The sequence below is a fragment of the Prosopis cineraria genome, unplaced genomic scaffold, assembly GCF_029017545.1.
Source record: "Prosopis cineraria cultivar Desert tree isolate PC_DT_omini unplaced genomic scaffold, ASM2901754v1 PC1, whole genome shotgun sequence".
Classification (NCBI taxonomy): domain Eukaryota; kingdom Viridiplantae; phylum Streptophyta; class Magnoliopsida; order Fabales; family Fabaceae; genus Prosopis; species Prosopis cineraria.
In genome coordinates this window covers 7,531,377-7,551,573 of record NW_026555332.1, presented here as the reverse complement: position 1 = coordinate 7,551,573, position 20,197 = coordinate 7,531,377, and the positions used below count along the sequence as shown (strand labels likewise).

The 20,197-nt window shown below is 34.5% G+C and overlaps 2 protein-coding genes across 5 annotated transcripts; one reads left to right on the top strand and one right to left on the bottom strand.

Moving 5' to 3' along the window:
• The first annotated feature begins 9,800 nt into the window (after positions 1 to 9,800).
• On the top strand, positions 9,801 to 16,174 carry LOC129287302 (uncharacterized). Of its 4 annotated transcripts, none has more exons than XM_054923532.1 (9): positions 9,801 to 9,943; positions 10,852 to 10,940; positions 11,245 to 11,314; positions 11,760 to 11,850; positions 11,970 to 12,031; positions 12,903 to 13,174; positions 13,340 to 13,373; positions 13,453 to 13,575; positions 15,566 to 16,174. In XM_054923532.1, exons 2-9 carry the CDS (start codon positions 10,893 to 10,895, stop codon positions 15,754 to 15,756), a joined length of 891 nt encoding a protein of 296 aa, XP_054779507.1. In that variant the 5' UTR covers positions 9,801 to 9,943; positions 10,852 to 10,892; the 3' UTR covers positions 15,757 to 16,174. The 4 variants fall into 4 exon arrangements, with proteins under 4 accessions (XP_054779507.1, XP_054779509.1, XP_054779502.1 ...); XM_054923534.1 differs by having other exon boundaries at positions 9,801 to 9,979; positions 10,867 to 10,940; XM_054923527.1 differs by having other exon boundaries at positions 9,801 to 9,979.
• A 55-nt stretch (positions 16,175 to 16,229) lies between these two features.
• LOC129287292 (uncharacterized) lies at positions 16,230 to 20,066 on the bottom strand. Its single transcript, XM_054923509.1, has 3 exons — positions 19,681 to 20,066; positions 18,077 to 18,322; positions 16,230 to 17,213 (listed from the first exon to the last, which is right to left on the bottom strand). The coding sequence occupies exons 1-3, from the start codon at positions 19,995 to 19,997 to the stop codon at positions 16,577 to 16,579; spliced, it is 1,200 nt and encodes a 399-aa protein (XP_054779484.1). The 5' UTR covers positions 19,998 to 20,066; the 3' UTR covers positions 16,230 to 16,576.
• Positions 20,067 to 20,197: the final 131 nt, after the last annotated feature.

Sequence of the window (20,197 nt, the reverse complement as noted above, 5' to 3'; positions counted from 1 at the left end):
GGGAACGTGTATTGGTTATCTAGTCTTAATGAGACTCCACATAGACGGGCTATAAACGGGAAATACTTAAAGAAATATTAGCCTTCATAATAACAAGCTATAAAGGTTTGAAACGCGAAGAAGTAAAGACCTAAGGCCTAGAATGGCCTTAGGATAAAGCAAAACAGATAAGAGAAAAAGAATTTTTATCTTTTTATTTATAATAAATTATGGTACAAGGGGTAAATAATAAAAGAATAAAAGAATAAAAAATGTGTTTATTATTTACAATAGACCTGAAAGACATCCCATGTAGCTAAAGTTGCATCCAGCTCAACAGATAGGGATTGATGTCGACCAAAGGGCATCTTGAATTCTAACATTGAATGAAGCTTCTCTTCTAAGATGGCTTGTGCATCATCCAATGCTTTATTGACAAGCTCTAGCTCAGACTCTACATTGTCCTCCTCGGCGTGGGCTAACTCCTCTTTGGCGGTTGCTAGTTAACACCTCAGGTCAGCCACCTTAGCTCGTAGTGAATGGAGATGGTTCACGCAAGGAGCGATTTCCTAGACTTGATTGTTAACAGCAGTTACTCGGGCCTTGGCTACTCATCCCTAACAGACCAGCTATTTGTTAGATAGTCCGAAAGGAATGAGAGCTCCGTATAGTAGCGATTAATGATGCCATAGCATTCTGAGACTTGGGTGTAGGGGAACTCTAGCTCAAGCATGGGAACAACTTTCTCTACGACATCTATAGCCTAAATCATCTTCTCATAATTCTACTTAGGAAGTAAAAGCAAATCCCCGCTAAGTTGAAACTAAATAACCCTCCAAGCATCTAGCACTGCGTTTATTTCAAGAACGCGAATGTGGGCTAGAAGGGTGTTAGCAGGGATTGCCCTCATTGAGGTGAGCTAAAAAGAGAAAAAGTAAGTTAATGATAGTAATAAAAAGAAGGAAAATAGAAAAGAGAAAAGAATGCAACAGATTAATACCTGACTCGAGTCCATGAGTGCTTTGTCTTTACTTGTGGAATGGAGGGTACGGGCAGACCGTAAAGCTAGTCTCAAGGCTTTCTCCACATGAGCTGCGGGGATGGTAGGTTCAGACGTGCCCAATACTGAGGCACCCTAAGTGAAGGCTAAGGCGATTGTCACATTCTTCGAGATTGGAGTGCCAATAGTTGTGGAACCGGCAACAGTCACAACTGAAGGCTCCTCTAATGGTCTTTCAGAGCCCTTGGTCTTAATACCTCCTGCTAAGGTGATGGGGGTACCACCGCTAGGGCCATAGTAGAGGCAACCTCCCAAACCTCATTGGCCTTGAGCCTCGAGTCATTATCTAAGATAGCAGTGGAAGTACCCTCTTGGTCAGTGATACCTCCAAGACCTCTTAGGTCACTAGCACCATCTGAGGCAATGGCAAGCATGGCTTCCTGAACCTCAACAATAGCTACAGGGTCTTTTATATTTTCCACCACCTCTCGGGCCATCTCACAAGCAATCTTTATAGGGTCCTCAAGAATTATAGTAGAGGCAACCCCTTGGGAATGTAGAGTTGCCACAGGAATAGTAAAAGACGCGACTACCTGAGGATCCGACATTATCTCAGGCATGATGGTAGAAGTGACCACTTGAGGATTTGGAGTCTGAGCCTTCAACCCTTTATGGCTAAAAGGACTCATCTCACCATTATCGAAGTCAGTCAACAGGATCACGGTACGTTAATGCTTCTACAAGCCTTTTCCTTTTCGGGGAATAGGTTTGATTAAAGGAGGAAGGGTGGGTGAAGGATGATCAGGAAGGAGGGGTGATCTTTTCTTCCTCCTATTCGATTCAAATAGAGGAGACGGAGCCTATTTCCTCTTATCAGGACCATCTCCTTTATCCGAGCAGCTTGGGGGTGACTCTTCTTAAGTCCAAGCTTCTTTGGGACTAAGACATGAGAGGATGTGTCATCCCTCTCAATCTCTTTAACTATGGATCCTAATAAAGCGGCCATCTAGGTCTTTAAAGCAATAGGAGCATCGATGTTCCCCCTCTAGAAATTCACCAATATTTGTAATTGCATCCAATCACGGCCTATAAAAATTTGGAATAGGTCAAAATATGTTAAAAAGTGAAAAAGGCAAACATAGTGAACAATACTTACTAGTATGGCTCTTTATAATGAGTCTGAAGCGCTTGGGCCACTATTTATTGAAATGAAAGAAAGCATCTCTATCTACTAGTTTCACCTTGCACTATTTCTGGGTAGTGTGTGGAATGGCTACTTGATCAATGGCCTCCTAGTCCAGTAGTTCTACACTAACTTAGGGGAATAGCTCCCGGGGGATGCACTAGCTTAACTCAAACTGGCCTGCCACTAGTTGAGGGTGATATGACTCTAAATAGATCTTCAGGGATTTAAAGGAAGGGCTAGTATATAGAAGCCACATTTTCCTAAGAGTTATGGTTGAGAGAAAAACCTTGTCCCTTAGCAACGAGGTAGGCTTATTCTTTCGATCCACCAAGAATTTATATCGGGTAAGGAGGCAGTGATTTGGAATATTAAAGGCTTCAAGGTCCTTCACAAGGACCATGTCAACAAAAGAACTTGAAGAAATTCTTCAACTCGTCCAAAGGATGAGCACCCGACAAATAGGGGAAAGGATGATTGGCATGGGCATCCTCAGGGAAAGGCTCTTGATGAAGCAAAGGGAAGTAAGCGATCGTCCACAACTTCAAGAACCAGATGGGCTTGTAGAAGTTGCTAAAGGGCTTCTTCATTAGGGACTCCCTCATGCCATCATATAGACGACATAGAAACATAGTCCTTAGGGCTAGTTGGTTGCCACAAAGAAGGGACTGAGCAATTTGTAGATATTGTTATATGGGCTTTCCTCCCCCGGGGGCAAGGATCCAAATGAAGACCAGACTATAAGGGTGATGGGCTCATCAGCTAGTTTCTCAGAGAATAGTTCCATGATCTTTGTGAAGGAGCTAGCACCTCTAAGATTGTTCTCCAGGTTAGCAGAGAGTGTAACGTAAAAATCATGCCTTTCGGGGATAGCATAGAAATTCTTCTCCTCGATGATCCATAGCCTTAGGTACATAAATACGTTCCACAGCATGATTGATATGGGACTCAGTTTAAAGATAAAGGCATTATAGCCAGGTGCCTATAAAATCAGAAGGGCCGTTAATAGGTTGACTGGAATATTGACGTCAGCTAATGAAAGTTGGATTAGGTCATAAAGACCCATCTCTCTCCACTATTACTCGTAGGTCTGTCTCGAGTGCTTTACCCAGTTGGACCAACCATAAGGAGACCAAGGCCAGTTTTAAAGCTTCTGGCAAGATGATTCAGTAAAGGGCAAAGTCATTCGAGCCAGAATCAGGTTACAGACTGAGGTTAATGACTATAGATTTGGTTGGGTGGTAGCAGTCACTTCAGATAGGTCGGGAGAAATAGTCAGATACCTAACATCCCTCTTGTTAGCAATTTGAAACCTCCAAGGAGAGGTGCTGAAAAGATAGAAAACAGTTAGTATTTTTATCCCTAATAAACATAAGGACTGGACAAAAAGTGAGAAACTTACCAAAAGGTGATGGAATCATGGAAAGACGAATCCTCCTGAAATAGAAATAGGAGATATCAGATTAAGAACTTAATCTAGAGAAAATGTGAGTTTAACAATAAGATATGTACCGTTGTCAACCCTCCCAGTAAAGCAACAGGATTCCTGATGGTGAACAAGGAATCAAGTAAACTTCTAATAGAAGTGCTAGATGGAGCAGCAATAAAGGTGGTGGCAACAGTAGAGGAAGCCATTTTTGAGAAAGGGGAAGAACGAAGCAAAAGGCATAAAAGCTTAAACGACAAGAAACGACAAGAAGGGCAAGAGAAATGACCAGAAAAAGAAATAAATTTATATTAACAAAGGGTGCTCAGAGACAAGGCGACGTTTTAGTTTTTTTAAATATGCCACATGGCTTATATTATTAGCCACTGGCACGCAAGGGCCATTGTTTGGGCTAAAATATAAAATGTCACTCACCAAAGTATTAGGTAAGTCATAAAGCTATTTGGGCCGAGTGACTAAAAAGTCAGGCCTAATCAACAATCTGAACAGAGGGGCCGGTCTTAAACTTAATGGAGTGCCACGACAAGATGAGCATGCCAAAATCCTACTAGTTGCAAATCTTGGACCATTGGCACATAAAGACATGATCCTAAATGATCTCAAAATCTGTGGGAGTAGTATCGTTATGCTCAAGTATCTCGACGAGACGAGATGGTTGTTAAAAATGGAAGACACTAAGTAAAGATTATGCCATGAGTTTCACAGGATCCCTAATTCTTTAGAAAAACGTTCTAGGTCCTAAGGGAGAAACTACCATTAATCCGACACTATAAATAGGATACCAAAGCACAAAAGAAAAATAGTCAACACTCAAAAAAAGACTCGCATTCTGCACCCATAGCTTTTAGGTTTATCATTTAGTTTTTGTCTTCAATTTAGACTTGTAATTTTTTCACATGTCAATAATAATAAAAAATACTTGTTCTACCAAGTCTTGTATATCTTTTACATCTAGGTAAATTGTGGTAAGGAAGTTTAGGACCCTTTCATTGTCAATTAAGACTCAGTATCTCTGGTACACCTAGTAATTTATTGCTCACAAATGAACACTAATATATGATCAATTTCTTTTAATAGAAAAAGTTTATGTAAGTTAGGTCTTAAAAGCTCACCAGAGTTAAGGCTTGTCTTCGGACTTAAAGAGCGCTAACAAAAGTACTTACAAATCGTTCACTAATGATACATCTCATTTATTTTAACTCCTCTAAAAAAACACTCATAAGGATCATTTTGAACCTTAAAGATCTTCAAGTACCGGACACCAAAAGTTGAAAAAAATTACAAATTGAATTAAAGAGAAAATGATGAATTTTTCCAAACTCTTTCATCAACTTACAAAAATCATAACTAATTCTATAGAAATTATAATGAGGTGATTTGTGTAACATCTCAAGTTAAAATCCTTGATTAAGTTAAATTAATGGGGGTAAATAGGTAATTTTAAGTAAAATGATTTCAAGATGGTTAGAGACAACTTATAGGCTTATTGGATTTGCCTACGAACATTGGATTGGGCTTGAAAAGGTATTGGACTAGCATAATTGGAAGAGCAAATGAAGCCTAAACTTTTTTGTACTATCTGCCATGGTGGATGGCATAAAATCTAATTTAATGAGCCTTCAAGCTTGACAAAAAATAGAAGAGAAGGAAGGAGATAAATGAAAGGAGCTCTATTATTTGCTAAGGCACGTGACATTTGAAGGTTTTGGATGGTTTGAGCTTGATTTTACTAAGATAAACCTCCATCACTCCTTCCTCTTCTATTCTAGTAGAAATTTTTTTTTATTGCTCATAAATATCTTCCTATTTGATGTAATCTTATTTAAAGTATGGCCATACACTAAATATAGGAACTTCTCTCAGTGGAGATACCATTAGCCCGCACGAAACTTAAAAAATAAATTTTTATTTGTAAGATTTTCATATTAAGTTTAATAATACAATATTAAAAATCTTCAAAAATCATTTTTTATAAATTTTTATTTTAATAATGAAAAATTAAAAATATGAAAAAAAAGTAAATTTAAAATGGACAACATGTATCAATTGATGATAAAATTAAAGGCTCAAATGAGCATTTGAGATGTGTGCTCATCACACTGATGAGCCCGGAAAGTGGACGCTATAGCAGTATAAGGATTTCATGTAAGCACCCAATATATCTATCCTTACCAGCCTCTGATTTTAATAAGTTGGTTTAATATTGTGTATATAATCACCGTAGAATTACATTGAAAAACGACGGTGAATACAAAGGAGGGAGATTTTTTAAGATAAGCTTGGATTTTTTTAAGCATTAAAAATTCAATGATGCAATATTTGATATTATTTTTTAATTCTTGATCATAAAATCTAGAAGATTAATTTTAGGGTCATATTACATTTCTGCTTGTTATTCGATAAGTTTTATTGACATATTTACAATATCAAAATATTTTTTCTAGTTTAAATGGTTATCTTGAATTCTTGATGTATCAATGCCTCTAATTCTTCTATTCTTTTTCAGATTTTTTTTTTTAAAATCTTCTATTCTTTGTTTGAACATTTTTTCTTTCCCACCAATGTATGCTTTTATCTGTATTTGAACAAGACATGACGTTGATAGTCCATTTTATTCACTCAAGTGCTTATTATTTTTTCTCTCCCTTACAAATCTTTTTTATATTGTAATTTGCATGCCTGGGTTATTGTAGATCTACATAAATGGAAGACCCATTGTAACTTAAAAACTAAAGAGGAAAGACGGGGACGATTGCAGAAAATGGAAACGGTTATAACCAGAGAAGGATGCTTTCAAAGGTGTCACACACAAGCAACTGGATAAACAAGCAGTCAGGTTAAAATTAAATTTAAAGGACAAAGTTGTAACTAGATAATATTATAAAGGGCATAGTTTTCAACAATATAATGTGTATTTGGTTTTTAATTTATCAAAAATTTATTATTTTATTAAATTCAGTTATTATAATAAAATTTATATTTGAATATATTTTTTAAAAATCTATTTAATAAATTGAAAATTGAAAAAGTAAAAATTAATTAGATGTTTTAACTCCTCCGATTAATAATGTTCAGCCTTGCAATTTCAAATGGAAAAACATGTATATATGACCTTGAGACAATGAACTTTCAATAGTTTTGTAAATGGATTTTATTGATGAGCTTTGAAAAGTTTATGTAAGACAAAAAACTTTGTCATTTGCAAATCCATAAAAGTCCTTTACAAATGTATGAAGCATTTTAACTGAGTAACCCTATCTTAACTTGAGCCAAAAACTTAAGCGAGCTAAACTTATTTGATCTTGGCTTGAATGAGTATGAACTTAAACAAGTTTGACTTTCTGAAAAACCAAAACGACCGAGCCAGGTCTAAATTTTTTGAGCTTTGGAAGGCCCAAATATTCAGATTTAATTTTTAAAATCATTTTTATTTAATTTTTCCTTTAAAATTAATTAGTTTATTTTATAAAAAATATAAAATATATTTTTTGCATACTTAAATGATGTATAGGATTTAAAACTTTTTTAAAAAATATGTAGGTCTTAAAATATAAAAATTAATATTAAAATATATTTTAAATATTATTTTTAGATATTTTATAGATTAATAATAATAAAAATATTACAATATAAATAATGGATAAACATAACTTTTGGTCCTTGTACTTTACTCGCGCTTTGTTTTTTATCCTTATACTTTTTTTTAAATATTATAGGTCCCTACATTTTTATTTTTCATTATTTTTGGTCTTTATATGAGCAAAGTAAAGAGACCTTGAAAAGGACATAAAACAATGAAAAATAAAAGTGTAGGGATTTAAAATATCGAAAAAAAATATAGGGACAAAAAACAAAACGCAAGTAAAATATATGAATCAAAAGATATGTTTACCCATAAATATCTATAGTAATGCATTTAAATATATAGTATTTTAGTGTAAAATGACCTAAAATAATTTATTAATATTTATAAACCCTAAACCTAAAATGATATAAAATTAGTTAATATTTGTTATATTTTATATATTTTTTTAAAAAATATTTTTAGGGTATTTGGGCCAAGTCTGAATCCAATTGGGTTTAGCCCGAATTTTTTCAATCTTATTTAAGTCGCTCAAATAAGTTTGAAGCATTGATTTTTTTAAAGTGTTAAGCTTGACCCAAACTTTTTTTGAACTTATTCAAATTAAACTGTTGAGTTTGATCCAAATTACTAACTCTAATGTCAACTTACCCTATCTTTGGTTTAGGGGGAGGAGTGGGGATGGATTTCAACTTTCAATGCTACACCTATGGAAGTGGCTTCCATTGCATCAAACCAAGCATTAAACAAGCATCTTTTTACACTTCCACCCGCATTTTTATTTATTTGAGTTCATGTTTTGTAATAGATGGACTTGATCATAATGTGAATAGGGACCATAAAGTAGTGACTAATGGACCAATAGAAGTGATTATTAGTAAAGCCGGCCAATTAGGACTAGAACTTAAATGGGCCAATCCTGTTAAGTTCAATTATACTTTACAATTCTATTTTGCAAAACTTGACTCTAGCCCTAAAGGCTTAAGGCTAGCCTTGCTGGCCTTGACTCTAATTTCTTTTTTTTTTTTCAAATTAAAAACCTAAAACATATATTTATAATTCAAAAAAAAAGTTATTACACATATAAGATTAAGTCTAGTGAAATAAATTTAAATAAATCCGCACCAAAATTATCAACAAATATGTAAAACTAAAACATTTAGATTTGATATCAGATAGTAGCATTAAAATTAACACCAATAAAAACTAAACTTTGTTAGCATAATTAGCAAAATCTTGAAAATTACTACTATCATTATTATCAACATTAACATAGTTTAGCCTTTCTCCTGTGGAGCCTTCTCGGTAGCAAAAATATTAAACTTTTAATTAGTCTTTTGTTTTTTAAACTAATTTAAAAAAAAAAGATAGGGGCTTAAAAGGGTTAGGATCGACCATTTTATTTCTAGGCTTATTAGAGCTAGCTCTTTTAATCCTGAATTACCATTTCTTATATATCTTAGAGTAGTAACTCAGCCCTTACTATTTTTAGACTTAAAAAGGTTAGCTTGCCCTAATTGCTAGCTCTAGTCATTAGGTTTAAGAGCGATGTGCTTACACGGAAAGATATTTTAAAGTATATAGACCATAGAAGCAAGTTGTGTAAAGTGTGAAAGTTAGTTCATATGTTAGGGTATAAGTTTCTTAGGATAACCACAATGGCACTTAAAAACATCAAAGTAAGTTTGGGAGAAAACACGGTTAAATTTTACTAGTATCTTCCACATATTTAGAGTTAGTAATTCGGGCTAAACCCAAACCCACCTGAATTGAGCTTTTTAAAGAGAGTAATATATTATAAGCCTAATTCAAATAAATTCACCCCTTCCAAATTGCTAGCTCTACATATATCCAACAATGGTGCAATCTTATTGAGGTTGTGGTATTTAAATGCTTTTTATGAAAGATAGTGTAAAAAGAAAAATGAGAGTGAAGGAATTTAAAAGATTGAAAATGTAAAATTGAGACTAAAATGAAGGCACTGAGCACCAAGCAACAAAAGGAGAGTAAGAAGTTTTGTACTCTATTAGTTTTTTAAAGTGTTTTTTCAGTCTCACAATTATAACACCATTAGTTTTATCAATAAAAAGTTTTTATATTGAATTCTCAAATATTAAAAAACCAACATATTAAATATTAATTTTAATTTTTTAAAATAACAATAATTAACATAGAGAATAATTATTTAAAACTAATAGTATAAGGTTAAAAAATCAAGGAGAAATTATATTCAAATCCCATAGAAAGAAGTTTATTATCGAAAGGTTATATAAATTTTACAAAATATTACAAAGTCCCAAATCTTGTATATTAATAATTTGATTAAGAGTATTAACAATTGAGCAATGATAATTTACCACTATGTATTACAAGTTACAAATGACCTTTGCTCAATTGTTAATATCTTTTGTAAAGTTGTCAATATGCAGAATTTAAAATTTAAAAGTATTTTATAAAATTTATGGGACTTCCAAACAATAAATTTTTTTTTTGTAAGACTTCAATGTACTTTTCTCAAAAATCAAAAATATACTTTACGAAATTTACGCTGCTTGCCGTTTAAATTCTAAACATTCCCGCGAAATGCACCGGAGGAAATGTCGTTAATTGTAACCCCGATAAAACCCAATCTGGTGAGTAGCGGATCAGTTCTCTTCGTCGACGAACAAGCATTCCACACTCCGTCGGACGCCGTCCACCGTTGCCACTTGCCAGCCCTGCGCGGTTGTTCTCGGGCAAGCGGTGAAGAAGGTTGAACTTTAGGGCTTTCTCTACTCCCAACCTCCGGTGAGATTTATTTGTTTAATCTGGCTTTGAATAATCTAGATTTGAATCTGTTCCCTGCGTGGCTGTTCTTGCTTTGTTTTAATTTTTTTCATTTTAATTTGGCTTTGAATCGGGTCATGTAATCGTTGAATATTGACGCTTTTGAAGTTGGGAATGTTTACATGTTTTTTTTTTCTGTACTAGTTTTTGCTTGAATGGTGTGCAATTGGCTGTTATACCTCTTCCCTCTTCATACTTATTAGTAGCGACTTGTCTGATTTAGGTTGTGTTGTTTTGCAATGTTGGATTTGTTGTGTATTGGCATTCTATTTATTAATCTTTTTATATTATCATCAATTTTGGAAAATTCTCAAGGTATTTGTGATGTATGATCTTGTAAGTGACTTGGCTCGAGTTGTGTGAAAGTATCTGGAGCAAAAGTTGAAAGGTTATTGGATCAACTATGCATATTTCAGAGACTTCAGTGGGTGCTGTAGTATAGGCCCGCCTATGCCAGTGAGTTGGGTGATTATCGCCCATACTCAACATGTGTGGAACGGAGCCTACTAGTTGGATGTTATATTGGAATAACTCAAAGCATAGAAGTCCAATCTTCCAGCTTTGTGCTGTTGGAACTTTGGACTTAGAAGTTTTCTTGCAGTTGACTATATTTTTCTAGTTCCTGCCGAACCAATGCTTTGTTTGGATTATCTTGGGTTTTCTTCTATTTCCCATTCTTTAAGTTTCATTTCAAATTTAAGATGCTATTCATTTAATTGCGTTGCTACTAATTTTGTGTGGGACCAAAGGAAACTGCAACAGCTACTCACTGATGCTTACTGACTGAAATCTCATTCGGGCTTGACTGATGCTCTGATCCCCAATACTTTCAGTTTCTTCCACAACAGCAGCAGCCGCAGTCACCATTTCATAAATGGAGGCTCTGTACTCCAAGCTCTATGACAAGTATACCAAGCTAAAGGTGTCTGACTCTCCCTTTATTGATGCTAATCTCTAAGTGCCTATTTTGTAGCTTCACATTCATTTTTTTCATTGTTAAATAGCCTCAAAGCATTAATAAAAGATGTTTTGAGATACTTGATTTTGATGTTCATTTTTTTAAATTTGTTGTTTCAGAAAATTATATGAACTTTGCATTTGGTTGTGAATTAAAGCTTTGAGATGAACATGGGTGAATAAAATTGATATTTCATCTGATAAATGATGCAGCAAACAAACATGAGTTTGGTTTTGTTATGGATTCATAATTTTCTTTCGTGTTACAGGCTAAGAAACTGTCTGAGTTTGATCAGATAAATAAAGATCAAGAAGTTAAATTTATGAAGTTTATGTCTGGTATGTATCTTCTTTATGCTTATAACTTAGATTACTTTCTTGAAGTTTCTGAAGACCGCAATTATAAATTTATGACAATACGAGTTTGCTGAAGAATTTGTAATAGATTTTGAATTTTGGCCCTATATAAATGGCTTTTAAAACCATGTTCAGGAGGTCTTGCAAACACCTTTTTTTCTGTTTTTAAATTCCTGGCTTCTGACTCTGACCTTTGCCCCCCCCCCTCTTCCTCTTTAGCTTTGGCATATAATTTTTCAAAGTGTGATGCAAAATAATTAATTGCATTGAACTGTGTCTTGTAGCTAGGCATAGTGGTTGAGTTCTGAAAAATTATTTCTTATTTGATGCTTTTTATTTATATTTTTTTTTCTGGCTCTCTTGGTTGAAGCAACTTAAGCACTAGCGCTAATTGTTAGCCATCCCTTATCGGACTTCATTATTACAGCTGCAGAGGAGTTGATAGAGCACTTGAAGAGCGAAAATAACCAGTTGCATGAACAAATAAGTGGTTTGAGAAGTGAAGTGGCTTCAATAAGGCATGCATTTCCATCTTCTGCTTTCTTTCTTGACTGCTTTGTTTCATGGTCAGATTTTGTTCTTTTGTTCATATTGATGTATTTTGTTTGGAGGGCTGAAAGCGTATTAACTATGTTAGGCTTGCCAAAGACAAAGAGGTGTCTGATTATCAAAGGCTTGTAATGGAGGAGAGCAAGAAAAGTAAGACACTTGGATCATTCTTTGATGTTGCTCAAAATTCTTGAACCTACTTTGCTTGCTTTATTAAGTGATAATATCTGCACGTGTTCCTATTGTTCTGTATATGCATTTTATTATATATTGTGGATGACGATTACTTAGTGTGGAATAAGAAAAAGTTATTGTATGTTTTTCCAGAGAGTTTCACACCTTTTAAAGGCAATTTTTCGCCAAGTAAAAGAACTGCAGATTTAATATGCATAATTTCTTCTTTCAACATCTTTTTGCTTTATTATCTATAGTTCTTTAATCTTCCCTAACAGGGTATTGGTATTATAATGGACATTTGATGTACATGGGTTGCATTCCCTTGGGCTTAGTCTCTGTTTATTTACCTGAAAGGATGTGAATAACAGAAAATCCTTTATTCAGAAACCAATCAAATAATTGGTGTTAGTTAGGTTGGCAAATTTTCTTATGTCAAACACTTTTTCCTCGTTCAGCAGAATGGACTTGAATCTTACGTTTAGAGAGAAAGTCATAACTGTTCAAAACTGGTTAGGGATCGATTTTCAAAAGTTGCATGTGACTAGCTTGAGTTTCTTAGCATGTAACATTTTTTTACTTTTCATATTTTCTGGTTAAATCCTTATTAAAGGGGTAAAGTAAGAGTTACTCTTCTGATAGCTACATAAGTCTATCTCTGACCTCTATCCTCAGAATTTCAATGTCAATATTGACTTGTTATTGGATTGTGACTATGTTTTCTTGGAAAGTTCTTGATTGCCTATAAGCTTTACATAATAACCTCATCCAGTGTCCTGCTCTCTTCCTTTCATTTTTATCAATTCCTCTTTCATATTCAGGACTTAGGAGTTTGAACTTTTGGCAGATGAGGTTCTTATTGAAGAAATTGGGAAATTCCAAAAGCTACATCAGGATGGAAATTCTGGTAACTTGAAGCAAAACAATAATAAAATGCGTGAAGGTGATGAACTCCATTCTATATCCAATACCTCATCTGTAAGAAAGACTAGAAAACGTACTAGGCATGATGCATTAGAAGAAATAGATAGGTCTATACCATGTGGAAAAGCTGAAGACAATTCTGTGGCGGGAGACTCAGCAACACAAAACTTATGTAATGAGACTGCCATTGGTGAGGTGAGCCTTTAACACCTGAGAAATGCAAAATAGAGGCAAGGAAATGCTTGCTCATCTATGCAATTATACACTTGTAATTATAATATATATGCACATCTCAATTATCACATTTGAGTGGAAAATATGAATGTCTCAATATGCTGATGTTATGTTGTAAAAAAGCAGCTGATGTGTGGTTCTGGGGCAAGTGACCAATCAGGTTGGTGTTGTTAAAGTATATGCAGCTTCCTATGTGAAATTTTTCACTTGCATACTTTGTTAACCCTTGCTTTCAACAGGTGCTAATTTGCAGGAAAGAAACTGGCTAGTTCAAGCCCTTTTTGAGCATGTCCTGGGCATGAAATTATCCACTGACTATCAAACTGGACGAGTATGCATTTCAGCCATCCATCAATCAAGCGGTAATTCTATTATATTTTTTTAATTTTTAAATGAACCGATTTTTTATGAAATTTTAGTGTATTTTGACTTTAATAATTTAATAATTAATAGTTTAATGTCTCAAAGTTTGATTTTGAGTAAACACGTCTGGGTTAATAAGCTTGAGTACACAGTTTTAATCTGAATCTTTGTTGGAGGATTCTGCAGTCCGGTTGTTTAATTAATTTTCTCTATGTTAATGGCTACATTTTTTTTTAAAAAGGATGTTTTGTTATAATGGGCGGCAGTTAGTCACATCTGCTGTTGTGGGCTTGCCTCTATACCATGTAAATTTATAGAGGTGTTTGGTGGATTATTTTCTTGCATTCTTAAGTATCTCCATGATTTGGACATTCCAATGTATTTTGATAGATATGAGGTGCCGGCAAAATGGAGGCATAATGTGCCTCCCAAGTATCATGGACGCTGTTGCTGTAGCACAGTTGTACCTAAGCACCATGGATGCTGGAATGAACACGACAATATATCAAGTTCTTTTTAGAAGATTGAAAATGGAAGAAATGGGAGACATGAGTGTCTATTGGTGTTAAGAAGATTTTAAGATTAATTTTCATTTACCAGCGTGACAGTAATAACTGTTGTCTAGTGTCATCACATTTGTTACTGCCCAATCAGAGTATTGTGTAGTATATAGCGCCTGCATTTGACTGTGTTTCAAATGTGTTGTGCTGTGTAATATATACTCGGGCATGTATGGACGTGCTATTCTCCCGGATGGCATTTCCCCCCAGTGTACAGAAGTCTTCTGTTTGCGAGTCATGAGGGATTCAAGGACTACATTTACTTCATAGACAGATGGTTCCAGTAAAAATGGTGAATTTTGATGCATCACTATTTTCTGGCACAACTGTCACACCTGACACCCATACGGGAGTCAGGTATGACAGTGTCTTCTGGGTTAATGAAGTTGATTTATATAATATTGACTTTCATGGCAGAGCAGCAAAGTGTTCTGTCCTGGCCATTTAGTTATTATTCATTAATCAATCATTACTTGGATATCTTTTTTTCCCTCCTTGGTTGTCAATTAGCCAGTAGAACAGCGTTGAAATTCATTATCCATTGCTCTTGTAGATTTTTACAATTCAATGATTGAAAGTTACTCTTGGTTCAGGAAGACGTTCCGTAGCCAGTAGACCATCATTGTTTTCTGTTTTGATATCCGGATCACTCTTGGGCAAAACATTTCAATTCAGAAGTAGTTCATGGATAGTTTTTTGGTTGAATGAAGATGCTCTTCTTCAACTTTGAGCCATTTGCATCCCAACTTTGAAAATTGGAAAATAATTTCTCACCTTTCAAGATCTGAATCTTTCTATCCATTTCTTTAGTCAACCCTGATGATGGAGATGCTTCTTAGGATGTGTCTGGTTGGGGGGAGGGGAAATTAGAGGGAAGGGGAAATTTCCCCTCCCGTCCCCCCCTCCCCCCTCCCCTCTCCCCTCCCTTTGAACCAAACAGACCCTTAAATTCTATCATTTGTCACTCCATGCACTTCCATGAGTTTTGAAAAGAAAACTTGAGGTAAATACTACTCTCGTCCCAATATAAGATATTTTTAGACAAAATCACATATATTAATAAAGCTTATTAAATATGTTCTACAACTTCACCTTTAAAAAAAAAGAAAAAACTTTTAAGAATGCCCTTCATCTAATACTTTATTTGTGAAAAAAATATTAAAAGAGAGAGAATATAATGTCAAGTGTAATATTGAAAAAGCATCATTAATTAAACTTTATTTTTATTAAAGTGTCTTATATTTTGGGACGTCAAAATTTTCCTAAAAATGTGTCGTATAAATTGGGATGGAGGAAGTATTTCTAATTTTGAAGGTTGAGGGGTTATTTGCAAATGGCTCAAAGTTTTAGGGGAGCATTTGAATTATTATTTTCCATGAAGTTTATTGCCATTTGACATCTGACTAACAATTGCTTGTCGCTATGGTAGGTTACTCTTTCTGTTTAACTTGGGTAAGCAAGGCTCCTGGAGAGGAAGCAGAGCTGCTGTACCATGTTTTATCTCTGGGCACATTTGAAAGAGTAGCACCAGAATGGATGAGAGAGGATATCATGTTCAGCACCAGCATGTGCCCCATCTTCTTTGAAAGGGTCTCTCGTGTTATCAATCTATGCGACTAAATATGGGGCTTTGTGGGTCATATCTGCACAGTTTAACCGTAGTTTTTGGATGTTGACTTAATGTAAAACAGTGGGCTTAGAACCTATCTGAGTCTTACTTGTATGATACTTCATTTTCCAGTTTAACAGTTGCTCCTTGGATGTTGACTTAATGTAAAATAGTGGGCTTAGAACCTATCTGAGTCTTACCTGTATGGTGCTTAAGTTACCAGTTTAACAGTTGTACCTTGAATGTTGACTTGATGTAAAATGTTTGGCTTAGAACCTATCTGAGTCTTACCTGTATGATGCTTAAGTTAGCAGTTTAACAATTGTACCTTGAATGTTGACTTGATGTAAAATGTTTGGCTTAGAACCTATCTGAGCCTTACCTTTATGGCTGTATGAAACTTAATATATTCACTGATTCTGAAGTAAAGTTGCTGTTATCTGCTTATGTAATGATTCACATTTAATTTGGTGCACAACTGAAATATCACTAAACCTGCTGCCAAAATTTCATGACATAATGTTCAGTACAGGTTTTGTCCTGAATTACTGCAAAACATGCAAAGCTTAAAGGAGAAAGGGATAGCGCATCATTCTTTGGGAGAATGGCAGTAATGTCCCGAAATAAAAAATTAATAACAATTAGATTCTTGACAATTTTTTTTTAAAATAAGTTACAAAAACTGAATTTATAATTATTTAAATTGATATTTGTAATTTATTTTTTAAAATTTTTTATCAAGAACTTAACTGTTATTAATTTTTTGTTTTAGGACTTACTTGTCATTCTCCCTTGTTCTCTCTTGGTTTGACAAAATAAGACAAGTGTTATTTATTCCCATTTAATTCTGATCTTTTGGGTGTGCCTGAAGTCATATTTTAGCAGTAATCTACCATCCAGTCTCCTCAAACAGAAGCTCTCTACCATGACATAGCAGCTAAGCCTTTCCCATTCACTACCCTCCAACATTGTCACTTGTTCTCTCACTCTCACTACCCTTTCTCTCCCACAGGCCCTCCCTCCTTCCTCTTCAACCCATCTCATATTCTCAACAATTGCTGTGTTCAGTCCCACAGTTGCCCTTTTCCTCTTGTATGGATCATGAGCTCTGTACCAATAGAAACCATTAGGATCAACCCTATCACTCTTCCTTGCTTCCATGCCTCCCACCATAACCACCTCTCTCTCCACGTCGGCATTCACGTGAACGACGCCGTTTTCTTCTGTAATCTCTCCTCTCCCACAAGAATATATCTCCTCCCACCTTTGCTGAAGTGTCATGCTGTAAAATATGGACTTCTTCATTTGGCTCCTTAGTCTTCTGCTCACTCCTTCCCTTACAAATATAAAGGGGCAGTACCATCTTCCTACAGTCACTGGAGCAGACCGTTGCCTTGTGTAGGGGAAGTGGAAACGTGGAAGCTGTGATCTTAGAGCAGTGTCCACACCAAGAGCTTCAGTGAGCTTCCTATAGGAAATAAAAAATAATTATTATACATAAATATTTGAAATATAATTGGGAGAATATAATCTCTAGTTCTTGAATTTTTCTCAATTATTGATTCTGTCTCTAAACAACTCAATCCCTATAGTTTCTTAACTTTAAACTAAATTTTGATTCTAAAGAAAATGCACTATTTTAATTTTCAGGAAAATTTTTCCTCCTTATCAAATCTTTATTATTTGAAGTTAGAGGCAAAATTGCAAAATAGTTTAACTTTAAGACAAGTTTATTACTTTAACTAACTTGTCTTGGTATTGATAAGTTAGAGATGATTTATATATAGAATTAAAAAAAGTAAACTACAGGGATTAAGGTGTTCTGAATCAAATTTTAAGGATAAAATCAATAACTAAGTGAGTTTAGGAAATAAAAGTTATATTTTCCCAATATCAATCATAATAAAAAAAAATGTGTATGCTTGAAAATATGAATATATCAAGAAACAAAAACCAAACTGAATTCATACATGGATCATACTTCCATTGATCCAATTTGTCACATTAACTGTTAACCATACATACATAACAAAGATTCTATCTAATCGGGGAGTATATGCAATTAGAGAGGGATAGATATGATAGTAGATCGCACCCATCAAAAGGGATCATCCCCATGTGTATCTCTCTATTATTTTTTTCATTGCTTGTAGCAAAGCATCTTTTTATTAGAAGAAATGCTATTTGAGATGAGGTTGGGTATTAAATGTGGGCACCTTTCCCAACATTGAACCTCTCTTTATTTGCATGGATTGATAATTAGAGGAGATCCAAATTAAGCACAGATTTATCTCAAATAAAAAAAAAGGAAAGGAAAGGAAAAGGCAAGACCTGCAAGATCTGCGAGAGTAGGATGTGGATGAGATGCGAAGTGTCCATCCTTTTGTCCTGAGGAAACTGGGAGGGATGCCATCAGGAACAATGGACTTTGCAAAGAAGCCGCCACTCTGGTGAGTATGGATCTTGAAAATTTGGTACACGTCCTTCACATTGAATGCTTTTGGCTTCTTGTCACTCAACAGATTGCTCAAGCAGCAACTCACTATGTCCCTCTCTTTTGCGCATCTGCACGCTTTCCTACACAAATTTCAACCCACTTTTTGAGTCCCTGAAAATTCATACTCCATTTGTTCAGCATTATAAGGTAGTTTTAATCAAATGATATCTTCAATGAATTAATTAATTGTTTTGTAATTACACATTATTCTCATGGTTATCCTTGTTTATTGGGATGCCTCAATTAGAAAGTCTTATTAATTACACTTCTAATTAAGGTATTTTTAGGAAAAAAAACCTTATTATTGTACTTTGGAAGATTGAAAAATACCTTATATTTTTAAGAAAATTATACATAGGTCCTGTAAATCAGATTTATCTACAAGTAAATTCTGTGAAATTAAAAAAAAAATTATAGTCAAGTTCCTTGGGATAGTTGGGGCCTAGGTGTAATTTGAAATTAGTGTGCAAAAATCATAATGCCCTGATTAAAAATAAATTACATCGATCAAGTAATTTATAATTATTTTATCAGTAATTTACAACTATCACCTTAACTTTTTACAATTGTAACTCCACATATATAATAGTTAAATTGACCATGCTTTACAAGTTTAATACTAGTTATGTACAACTACTTCATTAGTAATTTACAAATATCACTTCAATATTTTACAACTATAATTTCATATATCTAATAATTAAATCGATCATATGTTACTGGTAAAATTTAATACTATTTGTTTACAATTACTTCATTAATAATTTATAATTATTATTTTAATTTTTTATAACTGTAACTTTACATATCTAATAGTTAAATTGATCATGCATTATAAGTAAGAATAATATTATCTTCACACGCTAATTTCAAGTTACGCTTAGGTCCTAAACAACTTAGATGTGATTTCTAAATTTTGCAAGACTCATTTGCAAATAAGTCTATTCCGTGGAATCTATACATAATTTTTCCTATATTTTTTAACAAAATCCTTTGAAAAAAAAAATGCCAGGGAGGGAGTATAACCAAAACAATTATAAGAGAGTTACTTCGAGATACTCGAAACACAATTAAATAAGATGCATTGCGAATTTAATAGTTAATAGAACAAAATGACAACTAAAATAATTGTGATTTTGCTTTGTTAAGTTGTCAATCCACCTATATAAATATTTGTAATATCTAATCGTGTTGCAGGGATCTATGCATAATTCTCCCAGCAATTTTTGCATTTTGTATGAGGCTAGATTCTTTCCTACGTAGTGTTAAGGTAAAAATAAATCTTTATGTTTTTTTTTTCCCTAAGCAAAAACTTGCTTATTGATCTCTTCAGTCCCAAGCTAGCTAGTGATATCAACTAGAGTGTGAATCAATCAAAGCAAAAACTAAAGTATAAGGAGTTAGTTCATGGTGGGAACACAAATACAAATATACAAACCCTTTGTGTCTGCCATTGGCTCTGACGATGTAGTAGCGATTAGAAGAGAGGGGCTGATCCGGGACGGGGATGAAGGCAACCTTGACGGCGGAGGTCCGGTAATGCTCCGACCAATGGACGATGGTGAAGATCTTGTCTTGCGGGAATGGAAGTTTCTTGACCTTGTTGCGGCGGCACAGTCCCCAGCAGTATCTGTCTTCAGCATCGGCGTCCTCGTCGGTGATGACCAGATAGCCAGAGTACGGTGCATCAGGCGGCGGCACTTCCATGGTGCTCGGATTACTTCTGTACATCGACAGTGGCCTCGTTACGTACATCTTCACTCTTCACACGGAGAGAAAGAGAAGAACCCGGAAAGGAATTTACTTTGTTCAGTTTCTTTCTCCACCAAGATAACGATCAAGTCCTGAAAATGGATGATGAATCACTTAAATATATATGACAAAATAAAAGTAACTCGCTGCATTCACATGGAATTCAATGCAGCCTAAAACATCAGATTACTCCTTAATATTAA